Genomic DNA, 26,818 nt, shown 5'->3' on the forward strand with positions numbered 1-26,818 from the left:
GTCTTTCTCCGACCATTGCGCGATGTGTAATCGCAATTAATAGAAAAGATCCATGAATTTGAGAAATTCATCAATTACTTGCGCACATTTAGACTTATAATAACACACATCACTTCGTCAGTTTGCACACGCGTTGGGCAACAATCGAGCAAACAGGAGTTATTTAGGAGTTATTATTGAGCTCTTTTTTGCTGCTTTTCTTGGAGTGCTCGAAGAAGGAAGGAGGAAGAACACTTACACTTATACTTTCATTCTTCTATTCCTTCAAGTAAAATCGCTGTAAATATCCAAGAACACTCTTGGGTACAATAGAAACCATTGTTTGAACATAATTTTTCTCCTTCGACATGCACTGAAAGGAATCGCCTTTTTTATTCAACCTTATCATTCTTCTTGTAGTTTTGGGGCTGGCAAAAAATTCGATGGTCTGCTCAAGGGGAAAATATTGTGGCTAAAATCTGTACAACACTTCCACAATTTGTATGAGATATCTTTGACACTTTCCATGACTTCAGACTTCATGGATTGTTTATAGCAAGTCTAAAATCAACTAATAACTGGAATCTGACTAAAATCTAACCAAAATCTAACTAACAAGTTTAAAATTCACGTTTTCATACAATATTTTATGATTTTCTTCCCCTAAAAGTGTAATTCAGCGTATTTTTCTTGATTATAATCCTTTGAAAATACTTCTTTTTCATTACTAATTCAAAATCGCTACAGTTTAAATAAAAAATAATTGAGGTTATGTTTGACTCACGATTTACAAAGTGAAATAAAGTGAAAATAAATTCAGTTCAGGTGGTAAAATTTCTTCTTTTTGATGTGTATTTCAGTGTTAAATCAGTCACATAACCTAGAAAAAATCTCAAAATTACGACTTGAATAAATGTTTAATTTCTGAGAGTGAAATAATCAACAAAAAATCAAATTTGTGAGTCAAATATTGCATAAATTGGAACACTTTCACTTCCTTAAACTTCTTCTGAACTGTACACCACTTCTGTGCCATATTATCTCCCCCTTGGATCTATTTTATTTAAAAGAAAAATGTTCATTTGATATTCTCCATTATTATTATCTTCTGTAGTTGGTTTTAATTATAAGTTTAATCATACAGTTTGTTTGCCAACTGCAATCCCGTTTACCCATTCCAAATATCCTTTCCTTGATCCTTTCTTTAACTCTCCACTGCGATATAATGGTATCTTATTCCACAAATATTTTTTTTGCCTCGCTCCTCAAAGGTCTGTCTGGCGAGCATGTGTGTATTTCAATATCATTTTTATTGTGGTCTCTCTTCCATACAGTGCATGTTGATGGGAAAAGGATTGTAGTGGAACAATAAGTCCGTGAAATAGTTGTGGATTTCATTCCAAATAGAAGTGTGGTTATTGTATAAATTTTAATATAGATTTCAACCGCTTTCTGGGAGACTTCAGTGATACAATCAATGACAGGGAGATGAATTATTCCATTCACTTGAGCCACAATGAGATGGTCCAATAATCTTGGGAATTTGATCCCAATGAAATGGCAACTGAGGGAATGAAAAACGCACTTGAAAAAAGAAGGGGGTAAATATGATAAAAATAAATCCATAATTTTTCAGACATCCTCAAGCACCTGAATGATCATTGCTGAGCACGAAGCAGTGGAAGAGCAAACAGAAATCGAGAATGGTGATGATTTCAGGGAGAAATGTCACTGTTTCCGACCTGCATTTATAATAATGTATCATTTGTTGAAACAGCGGCATTTAACATCACTAAGTAAACAACCTTTGGAGCCAATATTGACACACTTTCAATGTGAAATATAAATTCCTGCTGGGAAAAGTCTTTAGATGATTCGGCATTTTGACTAAACAATCCTAAAAAAAATGTCTCTCAATTCAATCTCCAACACTTTTGGATGTTCTCGACCATTATTCGTCCTCTTTTTTGGGTTGTTCAGCGAGCGAATGAGAAAATAATATTTAAAATTCGCAACCATGTTGAATGGTTGCGAACAATGGCAAGCGAGAGGGTATATTCGGAATTTAGCCCCTCCTGTTGCCCATAAAACCACCCAGAGATGGTTTTGTGCAATCAAATTTCATATGTTATAACCTCTTCTCAATTCCACATGGAACATATAGTCAAATAGAGCTTTTGTTAATATGTGGAAAAAATATATAATAAAGGACGTAAAAATCGCATACTGTTTTATTCTTTTGTCTCCTCCACTGAATTTCCTATTGTTTCCGCCACAAAACCCAAGGGAAAATAAGTTTTTGAATTCATTTTCAGTAGCTGCTTGATTTATAATATTAATGGTTTCGATATAAAACGCTTTATTTGTTCACATATGAATGGCGATTGTCATCGATTATATCCTTGTTATTATACTATTTGTACTTTTTGAACAATGTGCGATTGAGGAAAGGGTCCATTGATTACACAATTGCTCGAACAAACCACACAATGGGGAGGCACTTTATTATTATTATGTTTTAAATAAATAGTTTTTGTCAATTGACTCCCTCTCTCTCTCTCTTTTCCTCTCGCCATTTCATTTTTGCTTCAGCTTTTTGTCGAGCTTACCAGCAAAAGGGTTCAACAATATCCAGTGACAGTTGAAAGAACACTTTTTGGCATTTAAATGTGACATTGATAGATCAGGAAAATGTGCAATAAATAAAGTTTTTTTTTTGCTTTATACGATATTTTCAACTCAGCCTCTTATTCAACATTTCCTAATGAATTTCTAGCCAGGATTTGGGCCGCGGTTGTGCGGAAGGATTGAACATATGTTAAAAAACGCGTAAACTGAGGTCAAAACCAAAAAAAATCAGGTTCAAATCGTCCGTACAAAAATCTCATTTGAAGTAAATTTCTTCTACTCTCAACTCACTGCACAGATATTAACTACAACAAGGATCAAATCCAGATTGTATCCTTGTTGATTAATTAAGATAAGAAGAAGAAAAATCCAAGAATCTAATCTACACTTGTGCTTGTGCTTGTTTTATTCTGATTGGCCGGAGTAAGACTGCAGCTGGGTCTTGAGATTAAGACCCGTGACGCCACAGAATATCCGTCTTATCGACTTTGGATACAAGGATTTGTGAGCGGATAAGTCTCAGAAGTTAAAAAGTTTTTTTGAAGAAATCGATAGATAACTTTGTTCGTCATACTTTTATACATATTTCTCTGTATTTTTAATGATATCTCGACTTCTAATTGAGACAACTTCATGATTTCAAAGCCAAATGAAAGGTTATGAAATTCTGAACATTTTCCATCCTAAAGTTTATCTCTTAATTCATAAAAATATTAAATTTTTCACAACCAAAGGTTTTTTTTACAAAAATATAATATCTTAATATTTTTTTCATTCTAACTCGACTTTGATAGTTCTAATATTATCCTTTTGTATGTTCTCACACAATCCCTTAATTTATCTTCATCCGACGGCTCTTGAGCACTCATCGCAGACAACATAAAATGCAAACTGCTTGAAAGTATCGAGTTTAAAGAGGAGGAATTAATGAATCCTTAAATGTTGTGCAATAACAATAACAATAAATAATCTCCTCGAGGGCTCAGCCGAAGGAATTGCCTCATTTTTCTGACATCCTCTCTTCAGACAACCTGTCAGAGCTGAAAAAGTTGCAGCTTTGGTCTTCTCACTTTTATTGTGTTCTTCAGCCAATAAAATACAGATTAGGCAGTGTTTTTTTTTTCTTTTTGCAAAACCCATGAAATGCAGTTGAAGGGGCGCTTCTCCACCCACTTTTCCCTGTGTCAAAGGGATACATTGAGATAGAGAGAAAGGGGGTGAATCAATTGAATTGAATTCTTTTCGCTCTCAAATGCGAATGTTTCTTGGTAGGAAATTTTGTGGAGTGACTAAAATGATTTGGATCTCTAAAGTGAGGGTGCAATTTCGAGGCAGAATTGCTTCATTTGATAAAAGATTTGGTACTTGAGAACAATTTAATACAGTTTATAGAGTGTTCACATTTCATGTTACATGATATCCTTCTTTCTATTTTTTTTTCTTACATCTTTTGCTACCTTTTTCACCCAGGAAAGATACACACACACAAACAGTTTAGCGAAAAAATATGCACTTCAAATTCACCCTCAAACATGGGCAGGAGAGAAAAAAAGACGTTTGACTCCCAATTATCTTTCTTCTTTTGCACTGTTTTTCACTTGTTCCTCGGGAGGGTTTTTGATACTCTAGCAAATCAATTTCAATTGCTGTATCACATTTCTCGACAGGAAGGAGAGAGAATTTGGCTCATTGAGTAGGTGGAAAGAAAATGTATAATGAAAAAAGTTCCACTGACAGGTTTGGAAAGAAAGTGTAGAAAAATTTGATTTATTTTTCTCTTTCCGGAGAATTGAAGCAGGCAAAAAAAAGCAAACTTTGTAGACAGTTTCACTGCGAAGCCACACAAAATACCAACAAATTTTCATTGAACTTGAGTTTTTTTACGATGATGAAGTGAGGGTAGAAGAAAATAAAAGTTATCTGGGAAAAACAGTGTTGATTTTTTTCCCCGTAAACATTCGGTAAATCTTCTAACTTCAGTTGCTACGCTTCTCATGTGCCTGGCGTTGTACAAACGTTGATGATTTGCAAGGGGTTGCTAATATTGGGGATGCAGTGTCACTTTTGGCTCGAGATGCGAATCTTCGGTTCATTTCCAGTGCATCGCAATGCTTTTATTTCGTGTAATTTTCATTTAATTCGTTTCATCGCTGACCAATTTCGTGGTTATTCTCGAAAAAAAAAGATATTTTATCATGTTGTTTCCTAAAAAAAATTATTTATAAAATAATTGTGCACAATTTTTAGAGAGTAAAAAGCGAATTTCTTAGCTAAAAAGCTTGCAAACACTCATGAATAGGCAATATTACTTTAATACTTGATCTTTAATTGGATATTTACGATTTTACGATAGGTTTTACGATAAAAGCGAGTGTGAAACTGGAAAAACCTCCTATTTTTTTACACATAAGAGAATTTCTAATAATGCTGGCGAAAATCTTAAATCGAGAATAGATATAAAACCGTAAAATGTCCTTAAATCGTTATATATTCTGCTTAAATTGAGCCTTAAATTCCTTTTTCTACCCTCAAAATACATTTTTTCTCATAAAGTATAAATTTTTTATGATCTCTAAACTGGTTGAAAAAATTCTTTCAACGTTTTAAAATCTATCTTGAGACCTAAAATTCAACCCGAAGATACAATTTGACACTTAAAATATATTTTTCTTTTCTTTTTTTCACTCTTTTTCTCTAAATTCCGTCATTTTGGACATATTTTCTAAGATGTCTCGCAATGCAGCGGAAACGCAAGATGTTTGGGGTGTTTAAAATCCATATTAGCAACCCCTGGATGATTTGTGATTAAATTACAGACAACCCACAGATTGTAAAGCATGTGGTTTTGTGGTAAAAGACCGGGATTGATGGCGATCTGAACCTGCAATTCTCGGGCTCATCGCCATGTCTCTAAATCAAGGATTTGAGTGCACTGCAGAAGGATTCTGCGTCGGATTTGGAATCATCTCACCCATCATTGGTGATATTTGCATTTGCACGCATTTATTTCCGTCATCAGTCGCACACCCTCTCATGTCCTGTGGCAGAAGGAAGAAAGAGGACACAGGCGGCCGACGCAATTGTGCGAGGGACTTGGGTTGCATTGTAGTGTCAATATGTGTAGTATCTGTTGACTGTCAACCCCAGGCCAATTCCTCACCGTAACACCGCAAAATGCATATGCGGGAAGCGGAGGCCCTCGTCGAAACCAATAAACTTCCCCCTTCGATTTATAATAGTAATTTATCTATTTACACGTCCTGTTAAAGAGTTGCGAGAGGGTGATCTCTATTAAATGCACGGCTAATTGTACTATGTAATTTTCCGCACAACATTCCCGGACGCATTGTATGAGTTTTTAATATCCAGTTTTAATTGATTCGGTGTTGAATTTCCCTCCTCACTTTCCCTATTGTTTAATTGTTCAGAAGAGCATTTTGAACATTACAAATTAGATTATGAATTTATACTGAAGATTAATTACTTTTGCTAAAATTTCACTATTATTGTATTATATTTTCTCAAGGAGGAGAAGAAGTTGAGACTCTTGGAACGCTTGGATTTAAGATTTTATGAATTGATGAACAATTTCTGTCTCAATTTGGTAATTTTGTGTTTAAAAAATACTCAGAAAATTAAGCTCAGAATGTTAGGTTATGAATTCGGCTTAAAGAATCCTTTTTGAACGAATTTAAACCCTTTCAAACAAATATTACAATGTTTCAACAGAATAATGAGCTTAAATTTGCCACTTTGAAGCACAAACTGCGGAAATAACTAAACAAAAAGAAGCTCTTCTTGACTAAAACGATATTTTTGAGGTTATGTTTGGTGCTTAAACTGATTTTTATCACTGAATTTGAAGCAATTTGAAGTTTTTTCCGACACAAATACTCAGAAAAGATAAATCTTTCCAGTTTTAGCACAAATTTTTACGATTTTGAAGGGTTTTGCATAGTCAAAAACTGTTTTAAATCAATCAGTTCGTGTGAAAAAGACAATAAATTGATTTTTCTCAGCGAAATAAGTTAGAAGAAATGCCTCAATTTCCGACCATAATATCTGCCCCTTGTATTTTCCACTCTTTCCAGAATTTCACTGTTATCCTTATCTTCAGAGGGTGACGTTGGCAGAGGTCAACTCTCGAGAGAAGAGCTCAATTTTCCATCAATCGCATATCTTCCCCCATTCTGAAGACATTTCAATATTGTCCCTTTCACCAATTCAAATGGTCATTAATCGATATTATTGCCTGACCTTTCGCCAAAGTGTCGAATAGCGATGCAAAAGATATTTGAGATATTCAGATAGTTTGCCTCTTTTAGGTCTCCTTCTCCGATGTCCGTAACAAAGGATTTTCACCCTCGCAATAATTCCGTCCAGGTATTGGCGTTTGCCTCGACAATATTGCCGTGAATTCTTGTCTCTCGGTCTCTGAGGGAGGAATAATTGAAATTCGCCAAGTGTTTTGCATAATATTGCGAGAGCAGGGCGACTGAAAGGCAACAGTGTGCTGAAAAGGCTGGGGAAAAATGGGCTCTTGGCAGTGGAAAATTGTACAATGTGTTCATTTCTCATGCAGATAGCTGGCCAATCACGACTCAACTATCGAATTCGGAACTCCGCCTCGGATTAATTCCCACAACGAGAGCCTCCAGTTTGTATGGCCATCTCACACCCGATATATATGGCACAAATGTGGCAGACGAGATGCGTTATCAATAGTTTCATGAATGGGCGCTCTATCAAGGGGGAGATAGTATGCCAGATGTCTGTACACCACTTCCAAACACTGCCAAATTCGTCCTGACACTTCTAGAACATGAAATTTTTAGTCTCTTTTCACGATAATCCCCTAATTGTAACGAATCTCTTGAGTTTCCATCCTATCTTTCTGTAAGAATCGACTTTAAACGCATTTCTTTTGAATATTTTCCCAACTATAACCTAAAAATATCACTAAAAGATCTTCAAAAACTCAATTTGGAAGCTTTATTGATCACAAAAACATCTCTTATGATTTGCCAATGATCTTAAAATTGCTGATTCTCATTCAAAATTGTCCAGGAAGTAGTCCAAATGACTATTTTTGAGGTTATGTTCCATCTTAACACAATTTCCACTGTTTCTTGGTAGCGAAGGATCAAAAAAGCACTTTTAATTGCTTACAAATGCTTCATTCTGCCAAGGACTAGCAGAATTTATGTGCTACAATGCGATTTATTCACTAAATCTGTCCTTAATTCGTTACATAACCTAGAAAAAAAGATCATTACGTTTGTTTCTGCGTGAAAATCAAAGGAAATTCAGAGAATCTGACTGATTTGTCAGTCCAAACAAGCATTCAGGAGAGGAATATTGTAAGCTTTTGAACACTTCCACTTCTTAAGTACTTCTTCTGAGCTGTACACCATTTCTGACCATATTATCTCCCCCTTGCGCTCTATCTCGATGGGATGAACAACATGTTCTCTGTCCTCGCAGATAAAATCAATTCCGGGCGCGCTGTTTCGGGAACTCATCTATCGAGGTTAGCAGGCTAATGAGCTCACATTGGCGAATGATCTGCGATAGTAATCGGTGGAAATTACTTTGTTGAATATCTCCTCTTGATATTATATCAAGTACTAATTATAACTTTGCCCAGAGTGTTCCTCATCATCCGCGAAACTCCTCTTATTCATCCCGAAACTTCCAACCAGGCAATTTTCATTCCTCACTGGACAAAAGGGCCTCAATTTGTGCTCTGGAAAAGTGTGGGTTTTCCGTATTTATTTTGGGATTGTGGAAAAATGCCGTTTAGTGTGGTTTTTCCACACCTCACACCCCAAATAAATTTAATCCATTGATTCTTCCTCCTGTTTCGGACATTTTCATATTTCGTTGCTTTTTGACCAAATCCCCGGCGAACGCTCGCTGACTTTTGTGAAAAATAAATCGAAATGTTTTCTACTTCTTTCACTCCGCACTTCATCATTTTCCTATGAATTGCTGCTCCCACACCTCGAAAGCCTGAGCGCGTAGGAAAAAATATGGCATGAAATATAAATAATAAAGAAGTCCAAGTTTTGCTTGTTTGAGAGTTTTTTTTTTGCAGCCACCGCGATGGTCAAAAGCGAATTTATAGCAATATTTCTCTCAACGCCGGTCCTCTTGCAAATATCCTCGAAAATGTTTGGTTGTGAAAGGGCTATTTGTTATTAAATGGATGTGGGACGAAACAGCGATTTTTCTGCATACTTCTCCCATTGGAAAAACCCCCTAAAGTGGTCATTTACGCGGACTTTTTTTTTGCCCTCTGCACAGCCAGAAATTTATTTCCATCAGACCAAATATTGTTTTCCATGAATGGGCATTTTATACAATTCACAAATAGGAAATTCAAGTGGATCGGGTTTTTGGCACGGTTGAGCGAATATTTTGCATGGCTAAAGAAACTTTTCTTTTCATCTGTTCATCAGAGCCTTGATGAACAATTTAAATTTCAACCAAGCAGTCTAATCTAATTGGTTTTACCCCCAGTTCTAGATTATCTGTATTAAATAATTGCAGCTTAACCTGTCATAACAGATTGAACGAGATTGAATAAGATGAAAGGATAAATTCTGACTTTTGAAGCGATTTTTACTAAAATTGAAGACTGTTAAACTTGTCCTTGATATTCCCACTAAAACAGTTTTAAGAAGTTTTAAGCGATTACACATTGTGTAAAAAAAAAGGAAAATAGAAGGAGGAAATTATTCGCGATTTGCCGATAGAGCGCAGCAATTTAAAGTTCCGATTATATTTCCCGAACAAATCTATATTTCAATTTTATTAATTGTCTAATTAGGGGTGGTTTGAACTCCTATAAATAATCTGTTAACAGTGTTAAATACTATGACTCCCAATAAATAAAATGATGTAAATAAATTAAATGAAAAACTTTCTTTTTCGTGTTCAAATTTCTTTCTGATCTGATCAGGATCACGCCAGGAAGAGAAAGAGAATTATGTGGAAAATGCGATATGAGTAGCGTCCTCCACGCCAACTTTGGTGCCCTCTGGCGATCGTATGTGCAAATATTGATAAAATATTAAAATATATTCAATTTTAAATTATAACTGTGCAAATATTTTTCATGTTCACGCTTAAAAAATGAAAGCCACAATCACAGATTGATCCATCTTTGCCGTGCTCATTAAAACACTATTAACACTCCTCAATTTGAATGAAAATCGCTCTAAATATCCTAAAATTTTCCATTGAATTCTCTATATTTTGCGTTACACAGAATTTTCCTTGGAATTTTCCCACGGCAAGTGTGAAGTGTTCAGATCGCATAAATCGGATTTGTTCACTTTAATAAGTTTAAAATTTATATACCTCAATATTTACACACATGAAATTGCATTGAAATGCAAAAGTCAAATATTTTTCCTTTCTGTCTCACATACACAAAATTATTCCACACAAAAAGAGAGTGAATTGGGAGGGAGGAGGGAGGAAAAAGGGTCACGCCACCCTCAACAATTCAGGAATCTCCTTGAGCTTCTTCAGACCCATTACAATTCAAATAAACTCTTGCGGGTGGGCGATTTGGGTGGGGACTGGAAAAAAAATCACGCAGAAAAGATCTTTCCTGCAGACAAACACGGGATTCTGGTGTAAAATTAATCTCGCTTCGCTGAATATTGAGAATTGGTGGAGAAAAAAAAATTTACAGACACTGTCGACAGTGGAAAAATGGTTTGTAACAAGATTTTCACCCGTGTTTTCTCTCCCCCTCTGCACTTGTCCGCACGATTTGAGGGAAGTAAATCATCCAGTAAAATTCACACCATCTTGAGGGCACAATTATGCTGCATGTGAGGACTTTTGGTATCACAAGGGGGATGTGAGAAAGAGTCACGCGATAATTAATGCAAACGTTTAGCAATGAGAGTGTTTCAACAAAAGCCACACACAAGTGCATATGCGGGAAAAATGCACCGAACCCACAGAAATCAATCATTAATTGATCAAAATTGTTGACTTCTCGTGTTGGTGTTGGAAAATCACCTTCATTCTGCTGTGCAGAGAAAAGCCCGTCGGCACTTTTAATTGGGTGAGAAACTCACACATTCCTTTCTTCGCAACGTGAGTATTTAAATTGTGTGCTCCTCGACGGGAGTCGAGAGGAGTTTTGATGGTGAAAAGGAATTAAATTTTATGTATTTTGTTTATAAAATTTTCCTTTAAGCGCACTAGAGTTCTTGTATAAACACTAAATGTATGAATTTACAGGAAAAAATTGCAATAAAACTTATAATAAACTGCCCAAAAACAAGAAACTGTTTTTCTTGCATAGGAAAAACTTTGTTACATTTAATAATATTTATGAAATTAACTGTTTTTAAGAAATATTTAATGTTAAGTAATAAAGTGTCAATTGAAAGTTTCTTACATTGATTAGGAAGATATTCTCACAGCTTTTAATGAACTAATACGGGCAGTAAAGTTAAATTGCGTAAGTTTTGGACACATAAATTTCTTTTAAAATTTCTACAATTCAAAATGTGATATATATATATGAATATACATAAGCAAAACTCCGTTGCTTTATCCAGCATTTCAAATCAATTCAATGTTCACGCAACGCGCACTCCAAAGCCGCCATCTCCGTGTCAATTGCAATACTTCACGAGGAGTACATTTTTGAACATGTACTGGTCCATTTAGTGGCAAGGGGAAGATAATATGCCTTAAATCTGTACAATACTTCCCATCATGAGCACCAGTTAAAATTTCCAGACTGTTTTTACATTAATTTTTGAATTGTAGAAAAATCTTTTAAGTTTTCATCCGATATTTCTGTAAAAATCCATTTGAAACTAATTTTTTGGGTGTCTTTTTCGACCATAACCTCAAAATATAACTAAGAAATCTTCAAAGACTCCATTTGGAGGCTTTCTTGATCACAAAATCTTCTCTTATCATTTACTAATGAACGCAAAATTGCTGATTTAGAGTCAAAATCGCCCAGAAAGTTTTCGAAATAAACATTTTCCAAGTCTGCATTACTCTTTTTGAGGTTATGTTCGACCTCGACACAATTTCTTGTGTTTTATAGCATTCAATGTTCAGAATAAAAGTGTTTATGGGATGAAAATGCTTAAATATGCTGAAGACTAGCGATTTCTGCGACTTTAGCACGATTATTGATGTGCTAGAATGCGAATTATTCACTTAAGTCCATTCTTAATTCGTTACATAAACGCAAAAAGGATTATTTTGATTGTTTCTAGCGTGAAAATTAAGAGAAATTCAAAGAATTGGGATAATTTGTCGGTAAAAGAAGCACTGAGGAAAGGAATATTGAAAGTTTTTGAACACTTTCACTCAGTTGTACACTACTTCTGACTGTATTATCTCTCCCTTGATTGATGTGGCAAAGTTTGCAAAATATTATTCATGAAATTGTGTCATTCATACGCTGAAAGAGTGATAATATTGCATGATCATATGATCGTGAATGAGATTGTCATCTAATCTATCTTGTAAATTAATCTCATGCAAACACTTCTTCCTCGAACAGATTCCATTGAGCTCTAATTGACGCGCCTCAAAATTTTCCAAGACTCTTCGTCCGATTGAATGACCTCTGATTGCATTTGTTCAATTTACCATCATGGAAATTGGTCAATTCCCTGGTGGAATGAAGGATAAAATGTTGTGGATATTGAGTTTCACTTTCAGTGAATTTTATTGATAGAATTGTTTGAATCAAAACATCATTTTGCCATCGATATCGAGAGACTTTCTTTGGGATTTCTATTGGAGATCTTTCTTGCAGAAACAGATCCTGAGATTGTGCAACAATGGAGAGGTTTCAGAGATGGATATTAGATTACGCGGTCTTTTGATTGCGAGGTGAAATTTTAATTTGGAAGAAATTACATAATGGAGAGCATTTGCCCGGTGAAATCCTATATTGATGCATCCGGTGCTTGCCGAGGGAGTGGAGAGACCAATTCGTCCAGCGACAACAGTATTTATTCAATTACCCACAAAACTTTCCACTCATAATTCCTTCATCAATGAACATCGCGTGTGATAGCCTGGGTGAGACGTGTGTATCGCATCTGCGGGGGATTTTGTGATGTCTGTGGGGGAGAGTTCTCTAGTCCTTCTTCAGGCTCATCTTGATGATGCTCAGGTGGTTCGCCTTGAAGCAGTTGAAGCCGCGGAACACCCAGGTGCACTTGTCGTCCTTGTTGGGATTCTCATCGGCACACTTGACGATCTGCTCGCGCACCTTCTCCTTGTCACCTCCCTGGCCCAGTTGCTCCACGAGATGCTCAATGTTGTAGCCGGTCTCGTCGTTGAACAGCTCCATGCTGGTGAAGATGCACTTGATGTAGCATCGCGTCTTCTCGTCATCTGTGAAGTTCCACTTCCTGTACTCCGTCACGGCGGCCTCCTCGATCTTCAGCTCCTCCACACACTTGGTCCGGTACTTGCCCAGATCCTCTGCCGTCTGGATGCGCCACTCGGCGTAGCACTGCGAAAATAGGGAAGAAAAACCCACTCAGGACAATCAGCAAGAGAATCCCACACGCTGCCGGACTCACCATGGCCAGAAGAGCGAAGTAAACCACAAGAACAGCCTTCATTGTTGCTTCGGAATTAAGAAAAAAATGGATACGATTCCTAACGTGAGACTCGAACGGTGCGACAAAGGAACTAGAACTGCTTCTGCTCAGCTGCACTGGTGCTTTTATACTGTCTGTCGATCCCGAATCTTGAGGCCTCACCACATTATCTTATTCAGTTCAATTAAATTATGTATTCTCACACGACAGAGGCGAACTTTTTCTGCCCACTCGACATCCCTAATTAATCTCTCAGATCTCTCAGATCTCTTCTGCATCCCGCACTCGACCGTGAACTTGACCACCGGCCGCATCCGTATCATCCATCAGGCGCCGATTTCTGATCGTTTGTGAATTTTTGCGAAGAAATCCACAGAAGAAACACCGCAAATTGGGTGAAAAGCGAAGAAAAAGTGGCGGCGGAGACATAAATTTGTAGATCACAGTGGGAGTTCGCTCCTGAAGTCTATGTGGTGGAGTGGAATAGTTTGTTATCACCAACGACAAACGATAATTCATACACATAAACAAAACTGCACAAGATAAACTTTCTGAAATGGATGGAATTAAACAAAATTGAAAGGGAGATTTTCCACTCGGATGGTCACAGCAAATAAGAAGTCTCATTGTGGGCATGTTTTGTGTGTGAATTCCTTGCCTAATGCTCCACAATACTAAAGGTCAATCACTGATCTTGAAAAAATACCGGCTTCTCTCGCCGAGGCGATAATTTCGCTTCATCTCTGCAATTAACCTTTAACTCCTCCGGGGGTGAAATATTGGCGCAGCACGAAAAAATCTAATCACGTGATGATGTTATATCAGCCAAGGGGGAGATAATACAGTCCAGAAGTGGTCTACAGATCAGCAGAAGTACTGAAGAAGTTGAAGTGTTCAGAAACTTGTAGTATTTCCATTCTGAGTGCTTATTTTACTGACAAATTATCTCGATTCTTTGGATTTCCTTTCGTTTTTCACACAGAATCAATTATAAAAATCTTTTTCTAGGTTATGCATCGATTCACGGACAGATTTAGTGAATAATTCGCATTCTGGCACATCAATTCTTATGCTCAAGTACAAAAAATCGCTAGTTTTTGGCAAAATTAATCATTTTTATGCAATAAACAGTGCTTTTCTTACCCTTTGATGCCAAGAAACACTGCAAATTGTATTAAAGTTAAACATAACCTCAGAAATAGTCACTCAGACTTGAAAAATGTAAATTTTAACTCTTAATCAACAGTTTTGGGTTCATTAGTAAATCATAAGCAGATCATTTTGTGATCAAAATGCTTCGAAATGGAGATTCTAAGGATTTTCTAGTTAAATTTTGAGGTTATGGTCGGAAAAGATGTTCAAAAATGCGTTTTTGAACAGATTTTTTGCACTGATATCGGATATAAACTTAAGAGATTCATTATAGTTTGCGAATTCATGTGAAAACAGTTTAAAAACTTCAAGTTCTAGAAGTGTCAGGCATATTTGGAAGTGTTTAGAAATGGTGTACAGATTTAGGGCATATTATCTCCTCCTTGATAACAACTAAGCGCTCTTTCTTCTTGCCATTTGTCCAATTAGAGAGAAGTGAATACACTGTTGTTTAGATAAAACCTCTGTTTTTAATAACATTTACTGATAATAGAGTACATGTGTTACTTTCACAGCTTCTTTCTTCCGCAAATTAAGTACAAAAAGTCACAATACAAAGTACACAAAGTATAAACTTATCAGTGGCAGGATTATTGAGTATTTCCAAATGCTTTTGCCAATGCAACCACTATTGATTGTCGCAGAGAAAACTCTGCGTTTCGACAGTGGTTCTGAGGCAAAGAAGACAGTCTTGTATCTGGAATTTTGCTCAGAGAAGTTTTCCGGAAGAGTCTTGCATTGACTCTGAAACCATCTGTCAATGCTTCCTGTGCTGGATTTGGCCATCACGCAAATTTGGACGGACTTTTGTGGGCCATTTGCACCGAAAATCTCTTCTGGCACTATTGATAGCATTCTCGTGTCGTACGATGTGTGTCGCTCATATAAAATGCTGCTTCCTGTGCGAATCATCACGTAGAAATCAGCAATATCGCGTTGGGCGGTAACAAACCATCTCACAAGTAAGTATCCTCTGAAGCTAAGTGGGAAAATGCAGGCGATTAGTGAGAGACTCCTTATTGATCGTCCCATAAATCAACTCACAAAGATATCTCGCGAAATTGAAGGTCAGGCAGAGTGCTGTAGTCTTCCGACATTGGATCTTCTGGACAATTAAGCTGAGCATCTGTGACATTTCCGAGTGGGAGATTTGCGATGTGAACTGGTGAGGAACACACAAAGTGGTAATAGTTCTCCGGAATCATGGTGAAGGACTCAAAGAAGTGCTTGAATGGTCTCACTTTGCAATCACACTCGAAGTTGTTGCCTGTAATTTGTAGAAGAAGAAGTAAAATGCATTTAATTGCTGCAAATTGCTAACCATTAATCACTCCATTAGTCACTAAATACCTTCAAGATTGACCTGAAGACCTTCCATCATTATTTTATTCAGCAATTTCTGATCCAATGAAGTCAATTTGTTAAATTCCACATTGAGAATCTTCAAATGGGACATATTAGCAATTTTTCCATTGGGAATTTCAGCCAAATTGTTGCCTGACAAATACAATTCTGTGATATTTTGCGGCAAATTCAACACACCCACTTCATTGAGGTCCCAAATTTTATTGTGACTGAGATCCAACACTTCCAGGGCGGTCAAATTACCTACGGCACCTAAGAAAAGAAGGACAATCTGGATAAGCTCACGCTTCGTGTGTTCTTATCTAGCTGGGATTGACAATTTCTCTCTTCCGTGGTCAACTCGATTTAGTTAGAAGGCAAGAAAACATGGAAATTTTCATATGCAATATAAAATCCAAGTCCTGAAAATCAAACAGTTTTAACTCTGGTTCTATGGCTTCGATATAAAAGTTTAACCCCATTTTGGAAACGTCTCGAACTGGACTATCGAAATACTTAAGAAATTATCTCAAATTAAAGGGACATTGGAATAAAATGTTGGTGTTTAGGATATCTAAAATTTTATTATTGACATTAGCGCCTCTGGCGGTGGTCTGATGAACTTCTGTTATTCTAAATAGTCGTAAAGTTTTGTAAGATCTTCCCAACGAGCCTAAAACCATTATGATCGGATAAATAGAACCGAAGTTATAGCGTATTTTAAATTAAAACTTTAAACCCGCTATAACTCCGGTTCTATTACATCGGTGAAAAGTTATAGCATATTTTTAGAAACGTCCTGACCTGGACTAAAACATACTAGAATTTAAAGAAAATGCATGGTTTTGTTTTTGAATTATTCGATTTCAAAATTTTGAAAATATTTTTTTTTTTTACTTCAGCGCCTCTGGCTGTGGTTTTATTAAGTTAAGTGGGAGATGGTATTTTACAAGACCTTTTCAATGAACTCAAAATTATTCAAATCGGTTAATAAGAAGCGGAGCTATAGTAGTTTTAATTTTAGATATTTGAACCCTAATATCTAGGGTCCGAAAGTTCCTAGGTCCTTAAGTGGTGGTTCGTTGGAAAGGTCTTGAGATCAGCTATAACATACCAGAATTGGGGCCCGATTCATGCCATAGGGACTGAACTATTGAGGAAAGTGTATTTTGAGGGTGTTCAAAATGGCGGACGGAGAGGAAATCTTCATTACCACTGCATTTCCTGAGTCGATTGGAGTTGATTTTGCGCAATTACAGACATTAGCTGTGATGTAAATCACAGATAAAACACCCTCCCGATAATTTCCCTTCAAATCCAATTATCCCCGATCGTCTATCACGAGAGGAAGAGAGTTTTTTACCTGGCTGAAGAGTACTTATTGCATTGTGCGACAGATTCATGTGGGTGACCTTATTTGTCCCGAACGTTATGTCCTTTGTTACCATTGGCAATTTGTTGTGACTCAAGTTTATCTTTGCCAATCGATACGGCACATAAGGATCAGATGGGAAAGTCTTCTTCGTCACAAAGCTAATCCGATTGAAGCTGAGATCAATCTGAGAACGGAAGAGAAAGATGAAAATTACTACATTTTCTGCAACATTTTTGTAATTGTTTTTCTACCTCCGAAAGACTGAGACAATCCTCAAGAATGCTGTTTGTCTTATTGTCCAGCTTTTCGATCATATTGTGAGATAAATCAAGAGTCCTCAAAGCCACTAGACTCGCAAAGGCGTCATTGGGAATGATTTCCAGTGAATTTGATGATAAATTCAATGTAAGAAGCGCCAAAAGACCATCGAAGGCCTTCTTGCTAATGTCAGACACTTGATTATTGAAGAGATTCACCTCAAAGACAACAGGAAGCTTCCCAAAAGCTCCTTTTCTCAGCATCGTGATATTATTGTTCTGGAAGATGAAGGCATTAAGACAAGGATTCACTTGCAATTATTCTGCAATCTCACCTCCAAATGCAGATATTGTAGGGTTGAAAGAGGCACAAAACTCTCCCAAGGAACCTTTGTGATACCATTGAAGGCCAAAATTAGTGTTTGCAGTGTTAAAAGTCCACTAAAACTACCACCATTTAGATTATCTTCCAGTTGATTGTGTGACAAATCCAGCCAGAGAAGAGCATTCATTGTTGGCCACGTTCGATCTGGAATCTCTTTCAGCTGATTATTCCTCAGGCTGAGTCGACTGCATGAAATGGGAATTTGAAAGAGTCGCTCGAGTTGATTGTTCTCCAAATTCAACATCTGTAGACTGGAGAGTTTCGTGAAGCAACTCCTGGCGATGTTGTTCAGAACATTAACACTCAAATCGAGCTCCAAGAGTGTGGAAAGTGGTCCAAAAGTGGAGGATTTTAGCGTTTCCAGCGCATTATTGCTGAGATTGAGGAATCTCAGTGAAAACAGTGTCTGAAATACACCATTGTAAATATCACTGATGTTATTGAACGACGCATCAATCGTGTGGAGTTCATAGAGTTTCGGAAAGGTGTTCTTTGGAATTGTCTCAATGCTATTGTGTGACACATTGAGCACCTTCAATCCTGTCATATTCTTCAGTGGCACCTTCGAGAGGTCCGTGAGTTGATTGTAGGAGAGCTGAAACAGTGTGGCATAAGTTGTGGTGTCGAAAGCATCGCCAGGAAAGTGCGTAATGTTGTTGTGCGACATGTCAAGCACAGTAATGTTGGCGCAATTGATGAAGGAATTGGCTTCGATCTTAGCGATGTGATTGTGTGAAACATTGATATTTGTCAAATAGAGATCCTTGAAGGATCCCTTCAGTATCTCCGTCACATTGTTCCCCGACACATCGATCACCTCCACGTAATTGAGCTCTGAGAACATTTGGAAGTCAATCTTCCTGATTTGATTTCTCGCCAAGTCAATTGTTCCTATTCTGGCAACTGAGGCGAAAACCGCCCTGCCCATGTCACTTATTGCGTTGTCATTCAAAAAGAGCCTCCTGAAAGATTGCAGAGAAGCATAAGACAATGTGAATTACCAAGAATTATAGCCTCATTGATTGTGTCACCTTAGAAATCTCATTCCTCTGAAGCTGTTCGCATCGAGTCGAGTGATTTTATTGTGAGCCATATTGAGGACTTTCAGTACAGAATTCCGAGCAAATGTTCCCCTCGTGAGTTCCTTCAGGAGATTGTGCGACACATTGCACCATCCCAACTTGGTCAAGTCCGAAATGTGAGAGGCATCGAGTTTGGTGATGAAATTGTGACTCAAATCCAGCACTTCAACATCCCTCAGATTCTTAAATTGACCCTTTTTCAGTGTTGTCAAGTTATTTCCGTGTAAATCCAGGAATTTCAGCTTTCTCAGTGTCTGAAATGATTCAACAAATACACTATTTAGCAGAATTATTAACAAAATTAGCCTGGAAGAATACCTGAAATGATTGCGGTTGAAGTTCTTTAAGTTGTCCATTGCTCAGCGTGAGTCGCTCAATGACGCCAATTGCAGAACTATTGGCAAATATATCTGTGCTCAGTGTTTCAATCCTGTGACCATCAATGCTCAGGATTGTGAGCAATCCCAGAGGATTGAGAGCTTCCTTGGGAAAGTCCTGAAGGAAGGTGTTCCTGATGTAGAGTTCATGCAGTGTCTCATTGATGCCAAAGAAGGATCCTTCGTCGATGTACTCAATAGGAGTGTCTTCAAGTCTGAGAATTCGAACCTTGGACTTGTAGAACAGCGTTCCGTAGAGATTTCCTTAAGATTCAGAACAGATTAGAAGGAGAAAACATGAGAATTGATGGGCAAAAACTCACGGAAATTGCTCTTCGTGATCACAAGTTCCTCCACAGGACTCTCCAGAGACGCCAAATTCTTCAGGCTGATGGACAAACTGGCCAAATTAGTGTTCTCACAGATCACATACAGACCACTGTCCGTTCCCCGGGTGCAGTTGCACGGATAGAGAACCTGACCACTGGCAAATAAGGAACAGAAATAAGCATTACTTCACGGTCTTTCCGGGAATTTGACACGCATTTCTCACTTCTTTGGGCAGGAATACTTCGGTCCGGGAGGAATGTACTCCGCCCAGACGAGACGAGAGATCACACAGACGACTATATACAGAAAACACTTCATCATTGACTTGATGGATGATATAGAAAAGCAATTTTCAATTGACTTTTCCACCCCAATTACTCAGACTATGAGCATGATTGACCCTGAAAACTCTTTCGCCAATTTCTCGTTGAAATCTCAAAGATTCCACACAAATCACTTACAATAAAACTCAAGAGACACTCATATTCGAATTCTCGGTGAAATCAGATCGTTAAAACTAAGGGAAAATGGGGAAATCTCACGAAAAAACCGTGAGAAATTTTGCACAAAAATGACAGCAAAAGTGAAAGTTTAAAAACCACCTGTACGAGCGAGAGAGCAAGAGTGTCACAGCTATCCGTCTCTCTCTCTCTCTCTCACTTCGAAGTTCAACTTCAACCGTTGACAGTTCAGTGGCGTGCGCGGTGTTTATGTTGTGCGTGCTGTCGTTCTGTCTCTGCAACGTGTGTGAAAAATCGCTTTTCCGCTGATTTTACGTGAGTTTTGGCATAAAATGTGCTGCCGGCATGGCATTTAAGATGGATTCTCAGGATAAGGAGAAGAAATTCTCCCATAACAACACAATAAAGCCTCTCCAGGTGAGTTAGAAGCGCACACCGTCAGATTGAGGTTAGAGACAGTCTGTGATTTTCCGCACTTTCTTCGCAGGAAAAGTGGCTCCTGGTGCCGTCCTTCCTGGAGATCAAGGGCCTGGTGAAGCAGCACATTGACAGCTTCAACTATTTCATCAACGTGGATATTAAGAAAATTGTGCAGGCGAACAATAAGGTCATCAGCGATGCTGACCCTATGTTCTACCTGAAATATCTCAATATCTACGTGGGGAAGCCGGATGTGGACGATGGCTTCAACATCACGAAGGAGACCACGCCTCACGAGTGTCGCCTGCGCGACATGACCTACTCCGCGCCCATCACGGTGGACATCGAGTACACGCGCGGCAGCCAGAGAGTCGTGCGGAACAAGCTGCTGATCGGCCGGATGCCAATCATGCTGAGATCCTCCAACTGCGTCCTCAGCGGCAGGACGGAGTTTGAGCTGTCCAAGATGAACGAGTGTCCTCACGATCCGGGCGGCTACTTTGTCGTGCGCGGACAGGAGAAGGTCATTCTCATCCAGGAGCAATTGTCATGGAACAAGATGATCACGGAAGACTACAACGGTGTGCTTCAGTGTCAAGTCACCAGTTCCACGCATGAGAAGAAGTCCCGGACAATTGTGCTGACCAAGCAGGGGAAGTACTATTTGAAGCACAACTCAATGACAGAGGTGAGAATTCCAGTGAAATCAAATGCCGCAAAATCCACTAAAATGACAAAATCTGAAGGAAAAGGGAGTCATGTTTAGGGTTCCGTCCGTGCTTCGTAAATGGATTTGTCAGAAATTCTACTGTCGCTAGAATCCACACCTCTGACCGCCATTTTGAACACACCTAAAAAAAGTTTTCTCAATTTACTCAGCCCCTATGGCATAGATCGGGCCTAAATTTTAGGATGTTGTAGCTGAGGTCAAGACCTTTCCAATGATACCCTATTTGTAGGGCCCGGCGTTTTAGGAGCGGAGATATCAAAGGTCAAATTTCACACATTTACCGGCCTATATCTCCGCTTTTCACCGACCAATTTCGATCATCTCGTCATCAAAAGACGTGTTTTGGCGTCCTTTAGTAGGCCGCAATGACCATTAGTCTGTGACGTCATCACGAACGCCGCCATATGAAAAAAAAACTTTAAACGCCTGTATCTCGGCAATTAGATAGTGTATTTTGATAAGATTTTAGTATGTTATAGTTCAGGTCAGGACGTTTCTAAATTACAGATTATAACTTCCCATGGAAATAATAGAACCGGAGTTTGGACGGTTTAAAGTTTTAATTTTAAATACGCTTCAACTTCGGTTCTATTTATCCGATCATAATGGTTTTAGGCTCGTTGGGAAGATCTTACAAAACTCTACGACTATTTAGAACAACAGAAGTTTATCTAATCACCGCTAGAGGCGGTGATAAGCGTTTACTTATCATGTCCTTTGGAATGGTATTTTATGAGTGCAATTGCTGTTGCAGGATATTCCCATTGTCATAATTTTCCGTGCGCTGGGAATCATCTCAGATCAGGAGATCGTTCAGCTGATTGGCAGCCAGCAGAGCACACAGAAGAGATTCGCCGCGTCTCTGTACGAAGTCGTGAAGCTCAATGTGATCACGCAGAAGCAGGCGCTTGAGTACATGGGCGGCAAATTGATGGTGAAGAGATTCCAGACAACCAAAGTCAAAACACCCGCCGAGGAGGCTCGCGAATTGCTGGCAACGACAATCCTGGCTCATGTTCCTGTGGAGAATTTCAATTTCTACATGAAAGCTCTCTACGTATCCGTGATGGTGCGCAGAGTGATGGAAGCTGAGCTCAACAAGGCCTCGATGGACGATCGTGACTACTACGGGAACAAGAGACTGGAATTGGCGGGTTCACTGCTGTCGCTCATGTTTGAGGATCTCTTTAAGCGCTTCAACTGGGAGCTGAAGATGATCGCCGACAAGAACATCCCCAAAATCAAGGCGGCGCAGTTCGATGTGGTGAAGCACATGCGAGCGGCTCAAATCACAGCCGGACTGGAGACGGCGATCTCGTCGGGAAATTGGACAATTAAGCGGTTCAAGATGGAACGCGCTGGAGTGACGCAAGTTCTCTCTCGTCTCAGCTACATTTCCGCCCTGGGCATGATGACGCGCGTGAATTCGCAGTTTGAGAAGACACGGAAAGTGTCTGGTCCGCGATCACTGCAGCCCAGCCAATGGGGAAAGCTCTGTCCATGCGACACGCCGGAGGGAGAGGCTTGTGGCCTGGTGAAGAATCTCGCTCTGATGACGCACATCACGACGGAGGTTGACGAGGAGCCGATCATAAGATTTGCCTTCAACACAGGCGTGGAAGATGTTCGGCTTCTCTCTGGCAATGCCATCAATCACCCGAGCACTTTCATGGTCTTCATCAATGGCAACATCTTGGGCGCCACGAACAAGCCGGAGCGCATCGTGAGGGTGTTCCGCATGGTCAGACGTCGTGGTTTGATTGGAGCCTTCGTCTCCATCCACACATCGTACATTCAGCGATGCGTTTACATTCACACCGACGGCGGACGGCTCTGTCGGCCGTACATAATTGTGGAGAATGGGAAGCCACTGATGACGCAAGAGCACATCAATGACATCAAGAGGCGCGTGAGGAAGTTTGCTGATCTCATTCACGAGGGTCTGCTTGAGTATTTGGACGTGAATGAGGAGAATGACTCCTACATTGCGTGCTATGAATCGGAGATCACGGAGAAGACAACACACCTGGAAATTGAGCCATTCACATTGTTGGGCGTGTGTGCTGGACTTATTCCCTATCCGCATCACAATCAGAGTCCCAGGAATACTTATCAGTGCGCCATGGGGAAGCAAGCGATGGGAACCATTGGATATAATCAGAAGAATCGCATTGACACGCTGATGTACAACATTGTCTATCCTCAAGTGCCACTTGTGAAGACCAAAACGATTGAGTTGACGAACTTTGACAAACTGCCCGCCGGACAAAATGCAACGGTGGCCGTGATGAGTTATTCCGGCTACGACATCGAAGACGCCCTCATTCTCAACAAGGCGTCCATCGATCGCGGCTACGGACGATGTTTGGTGTACAAGAATGCCAAGTGCACGGTGAAGAGGTACACAAATCAGACTTTCGATCGCATCATGGGTCCCGTGAAGGATTCCATCACCAACAAGACCATCTATCGCCACGAGACGCTTGATTTGGACGGAATTGTGGCGCCCGGAGAGGTGATTCACAACAAACAGGTGATGATCAATAAGGAAATGCCCGCGGTGGCGTCAATAAATCCGCTGGAGCAGAAGGACGGTGGACAGCAGCCGGTGGCATATTCCAGCGCCCCAATTACCTACAAAGGCCCCGAGCCGAGTTGCATTGAGAAGGTGATGGTGTCGGCGAATGCCGAAGAGGACTTCCTCATAAAGATCCTGCTGCGACAGACGCGAAGGCCAGAGATTGGCGACAAGTTCAGCTCTCGTCACGGTCAAAAGGGTGTCACGGGGTTGATTGTGCAGCAGGAGGATATGCCATTCAATGACTATGGCATAACACCGGATATGATTATGAATCCACATGGATTTCCCTCCCGGATGACGGTGGGGAAGCTGTTGGAGTTGCTGGGCAGCAAGGCGGCGGTGTTGGAGGGGAAGTTTCACTATGGCACGGCATTTGGTGGGTCAAAGTGTCAGGATTTGCAGGATGAGCTGTTCAAGCATGGATTCAACTACTTGGGCAAGGACATCTTCTACTCAGGCACCACCGGGGAAATGATGACGGGATATATCTACTCGGGTCCGGTGTACTATCAGAAGCTGAAGCACATGGTGCAGGACAAGATGCACGCGCGTGCCAGAGGACCACGGGCTGTGCTCACGCGACAGCCGACGCAGGGCAGGAGTCGCGAGGGTGGCCTGCGATTGGGTGAGATGGAGAGAGACTGTCTCATTTCCTACGGAGCGAGGTAAGACACGCCTGGGCTGGGATTCTCGAAATTGCCATTTCTGTGAGAGATTTCTGAGTCCACACTTGAAAGACCCGCAAAAAGGCCGTGAATAGTCTGAAGAAAGTCAATAATATTAACTTTTTACGTATTTTTCTCTTAAATAAGAGATATTTGTTGTGTTTTTTTTTATGGAAAACTTAAGATATTGAAGGCAATATTCGCAATATTCTGACATTTTTTTTTGAAGAAATATGGCTTTTCTTGACGATTTTCAATACTCTTTGCTATTTCTATGAATTATAATCATTCGCGGATGGATCTTTAGATTACATTTGAGTTCAATTGGTTTATGAATGGAAGGGCATTTCGTAGGATATTTGTCCGATATATTTATCTATTTATCTTCTTCACCGCTAAAGAATGCCCGGTTAGCACAATATTTATGTGAAATGTTTCGCAATGCACACTTAAATGCATCTTTTTTGCAATTTAATGCCGTGAGGGCAGAATTTCTTAATATTTATTGGCATTTTTGCCAGAAATTGGGATGAATCTATTGAATTCATGCGCCAGCTCATTGCTATCTCTCACAGAAAACCACTGGAGAAGATATTTCTCATGGATTGACGAAATCTCTCACTTTAGAAATGCTTTTACCGTCAAAAATCTCTCACAGTTTTTACATTTCGAGAATACCAGCGCTGAATGCCTTCGCAAAGCGTTGAAGACTCATTTCTGCTTGTCTCTTTTCCAGCATGCTGATAATGGAGAGACTCATGATCTCCTCCGATGCCTTTGACGTGGATGTCTGCAATATTTGTGGGCGTCTTGCGTACTCTTCCTGGTGCCACAGCTGCAAATCCTCAGCCAGCGTGTCCAAGATATCCATGCCGTACGCCTGCAAACTCCTCTTCCAGGAGCTCACGAGCATGAATGTCGTGCCTCGCCTCCAATTGACCAACTACTAATTGCGAAAAAAACAAAGCTTCTATTCTTCCTGCTGCTCTCAACACATCTCAACCTCACTTGCTCTTGAAGTACTTCGCCTCGACGCGTTGGCAGAACTTCACGAGGCCAGGATACTGACGAATGGTCTCGGCCAGTTGCTCGTTGGGCAGAGGAGTTGTCAGGATGGTGAAGAGGTGGCCAAACACAGCGGCATCTAATTCAATTGGACTGGAGAGAAAGGAATAAATTTATACTTCTCTTGATCACTTCAAAGTCTTCCTCAAACTCACTTGTTCCCGTACATGAAGGGCTTGTCGCCCAATTTTGCGTCCAGATTCGAGCAAAGTGTGGAGACTTTATCGATCACTTCTTCCATTGTGAAATCGTTCCACTGCATAACTTCCAGTTGCTTCAATGCGTGTCGCTTCTTCCGCCAGTTCTGGATGATGCCCAGGAGATAATTGTATGCTGATGCTGTCCGCGGCTTGGTCACGTTCTCAAACACATCCTCATCCATGTAGCTGACGAATAACTTTGGAAGAGAATCCCAAGACTTGAAAATATTCCATTGACAAAGTGTCTAAAGAGCCAAAACAACCTCTGCATATGTGAAGATGTTCTCTGTCAGGGCCAAGAATGCCCTGGCATCAGATTTCTCATCCTCCGTGAGGTTCTCAGTGAGACTGATGCCTTTGTTCTCCACCAGATTCACGATGGGCTCGAATTCCGATGTGAAAAAGGCGCCAACACGGAAGAAGGGAAGCTTTGTTGTTCTCCCGCCGGACGACATAAATTCTGCATTTGGTGCAAATTTCACCTCAAAGGGCAAATTGCACATCTGGAAGGAACATCTTGAGCACATTAGCAATAGCGTGGATTTGGAGGAAAATACACAAAATCTCACCCGAAGATAGGTTTTTGCAGCCAAGCAACTTGAGTTCTCCGGAAGCAAGATGGTTTCCGCCTCGTATGGTTGATACAACTCTGCGTCAACCCATGGCTCCATGGCCAGAGACTCTTGTCTCAAGAATTCACCCCCAATTATTGATGGCATTGCGAGATTTCTCTTGGAAAAGAAACTTCACCCGGAAAAACTCGCGAACAGATGATTATGACATAACAAATACAACACAGCGGAGTCAATTTCGAAAGAGAGAGAAACTCAAGTGGGAGAAAAGTGATTTCCATTCCTCAAATTTCTATAATATTCCTCAATTCATTCGCTACGATTCGCTGTCAAAATTCCATTCCAGCCGAAATCCATTCTTCGAAATATATCTTGTAGTTAAGAAGAAATGTAGAAGTTTGAACCTTTTTTATGATATATTTTGCGCAGAGAACTTAAAGCTTTTTCTTTTTGTTAAAAGCATTTAATGGCAATAAATAGATATTTTTGGGCATTTATTGACTTCTAATGATACTGAAAACCATGAAAAACTGGGAACAATTTCTCAAAAAACAAAAAATCGGCGTGCTTTAGACGATTTGCAATCCGCTGGCTTCAGATTT

General features: G+C 39.6%; 4 protein-coding genes across 4 annotated transcripts; 1 reads left to right on the top strand and 3 right to left on the bottom strand.

Annotated features, from left to right (window-relative positions):
• Positions 1-12,485: 12,485 nt before the first annotated feature.
• LOC132263803 (general odorant-binding protein 99a-like) lies at positions 12,486-13,347 on the bottom strand. Its single transcript, XM_059763789.1, has 2 exons — positions 13,200-13,347; positions 12,486-13,129 (listed from the first exon to the last, which is right to left on the bottom strand). The coding sequence occupies exons 1-2, from the start codon at positions 13,239-13,241 to the stop codon at positions 12,749-12,751; spliced, it is 423 nt and encodes a 140-aa protein (XP_059619772.1). The 5' UTR covers positions 13,242-13,347; the 3' UTR covers positions 12,486-12,748.
• Positions 13,348-14,837: 1,490 nt separating this feature from the next.
• LOC132263815 (protein artichoke) lies at positions 14,838-19,891 on the bottom strand. The gene is made up of 10 exons (XM_059763804.1): positions 19,746-19,891; positions 19,516-19,676; positions 19,134-19,456; positions 18,765-19,069; positions 17,684-18,695; positions 17,343-17,627; positions 17,080-17,275; positions 15,723-15,989; positions 15,417-15,639; positions 14,838-15,351 (listed from the first exon to the last, which is right to left on the bottom strand). The coding sequence occupies exons 1-10, from the start codon at positions 19,841-19,843 to the stop codon at positions 14,919-14,921; spliced, it is 3,303 nt and encodes a 1,100-aa protein (XP_059619787.1). The 5' UTR covers positions 19,844-19,891; the 3' UTR covers positions 14,838-14,918.
• A 320-nt stretch (positions 19,892-20,211) lies between these two features.
• On the top strand, positions 20,212-25,329 carry LOC132263764 (DNA-directed RNA polymerase III subunit RPC2). The gene is made up of 4 exons (XM_059763715.1): positions 20,212-20,400; positions 20,471-21,091; positions 21,888-24,379; positions 25,116-25,329. Exons 1-4 carry the CDS (start codon positions 20,329-20,331, stop codon positions 25,327-25,329), a joined length of 3,399 nt encoding a protein of 1,132 aa, XP_059619698.1. The 5' UTR covers positions 20,212-20,328.
• LOC132263765 (metaxin-2) lies at positions 25,281-26,608 on the bottom strand. Its single transcript, XM_059763716.1, has 4 exons — positions 26,214-26,608; positions 25,908-26,147; positions 25,600-25,841; positions 25,281-25,537 (listed from the first exon to the last, which is right to left on the bottom strand). The coding sequence occupies exons 1-4, from the start codon at positions 26,361-26,363 to the stop codon at positions 25,384-25,386; spliced, it is 786 nt and encodes a 261-aa protein (XP_059619699.1). The 5' UTR covers positions 26,364-26,608; the 3' UTR covers positions 25,281-25,383.
• Between the last annotated feature and the right edge of the window lie 210 nt (positions 26,609-26,818).

This window comes from Phlebotomus argentipes, unplaced genomic scaffold (genome assembly GCF_947086385.1).
Source record: "Phlebotomus argentipes unplaced genomic scaffold, Phlebotomus argentipes genome assembly contig_39, whole genome shotgun sequence".
NCBI classification, from domain to species: Eukaryota; Metazoa; Arthropoda; class Insecta; order Diptera; family Psychodidae; genus Phlebotomus; species Phlebotomus argentipes.

Bases quoted from the DNA above. Each gene is read 5' to 3' on its own strand.
- LOC132263803 (XM_059763789.1), bottom strand. From the start codon at position 13,241: ATGAAGGCTGTTCTTGTGGTTTACTTCGCTCTTCTGGCCATG. The intron at 13,130-13,199 runs GTGAGTCCGGCA...CTATTTTCGCAG, and splicing joins ACTTCGCTCTTCTGGCCATG to TGCTACGCCGAGTGGCGCAT.
- LOC132263815 (XM_059763804.1), bottom strand. From the start codon at position 19,843: ATGATGAAGTGTTTTCTGTATATAGTCGTCTGTGTGATCTCTCGTCTC. The intron at 19,457-19,515 runs GTGAGTTTTTGC...CTGAATCTTAAG, and splicing joins GATCACGAAGAGCAATTTCC to GAAATCTCTACGGAACGCTG. The intron at 17,628-17,683 runs GTGAGATTGCAG...TTCATCTTCCAG, and splicing joins TACAATATCTGCATTTGGAG to AACAATAATATCACGATGCT.
- LOC132263764 (XM_059763715.1), top strand. From the start codon at position 20,329: ATGGCATTTAAGATGGATTCTCAGGATAAGGAGAAGAAATTCTCCCAT. The intron at 20,401-20,470 runs GTGAGTTAGAAG...CTTTCTTCGCAG, and splicing joins ACACAATAAAGCCTCTCCAG to GAAAAGTGGCTCCTGGTGCC. The intron at 24,380-25,115 runs GTAAGACACGCC...TCTCTTTTCCAG, and splicing joins CTCATTTCCTACGGAGCGAG to CATGCTGATAATGGAGAGAC.
- LOC132263765 (XM_059763716.1), bottom strand. From the start codon at position 26,363: ATGCCATCAATAATTGGGGGTGAATTCTTGAGACAAGAGTCTCTGGCC. The intron at 26,148-26,213 runs GTGAGATTTTGT...TGTTCCTTCCAG, and splicing joins CTGCAAAAACCTATCTTCGG to ATGTGCAATTTGCCCTTTGA. The intron at 25,538-25,599 runs GTGAGTTTGAGG...CTTTCTCTCCAG, and splicing joins CCCTTCATGTACGGGAACAA to TCCAATTGAATTAGATGCCG.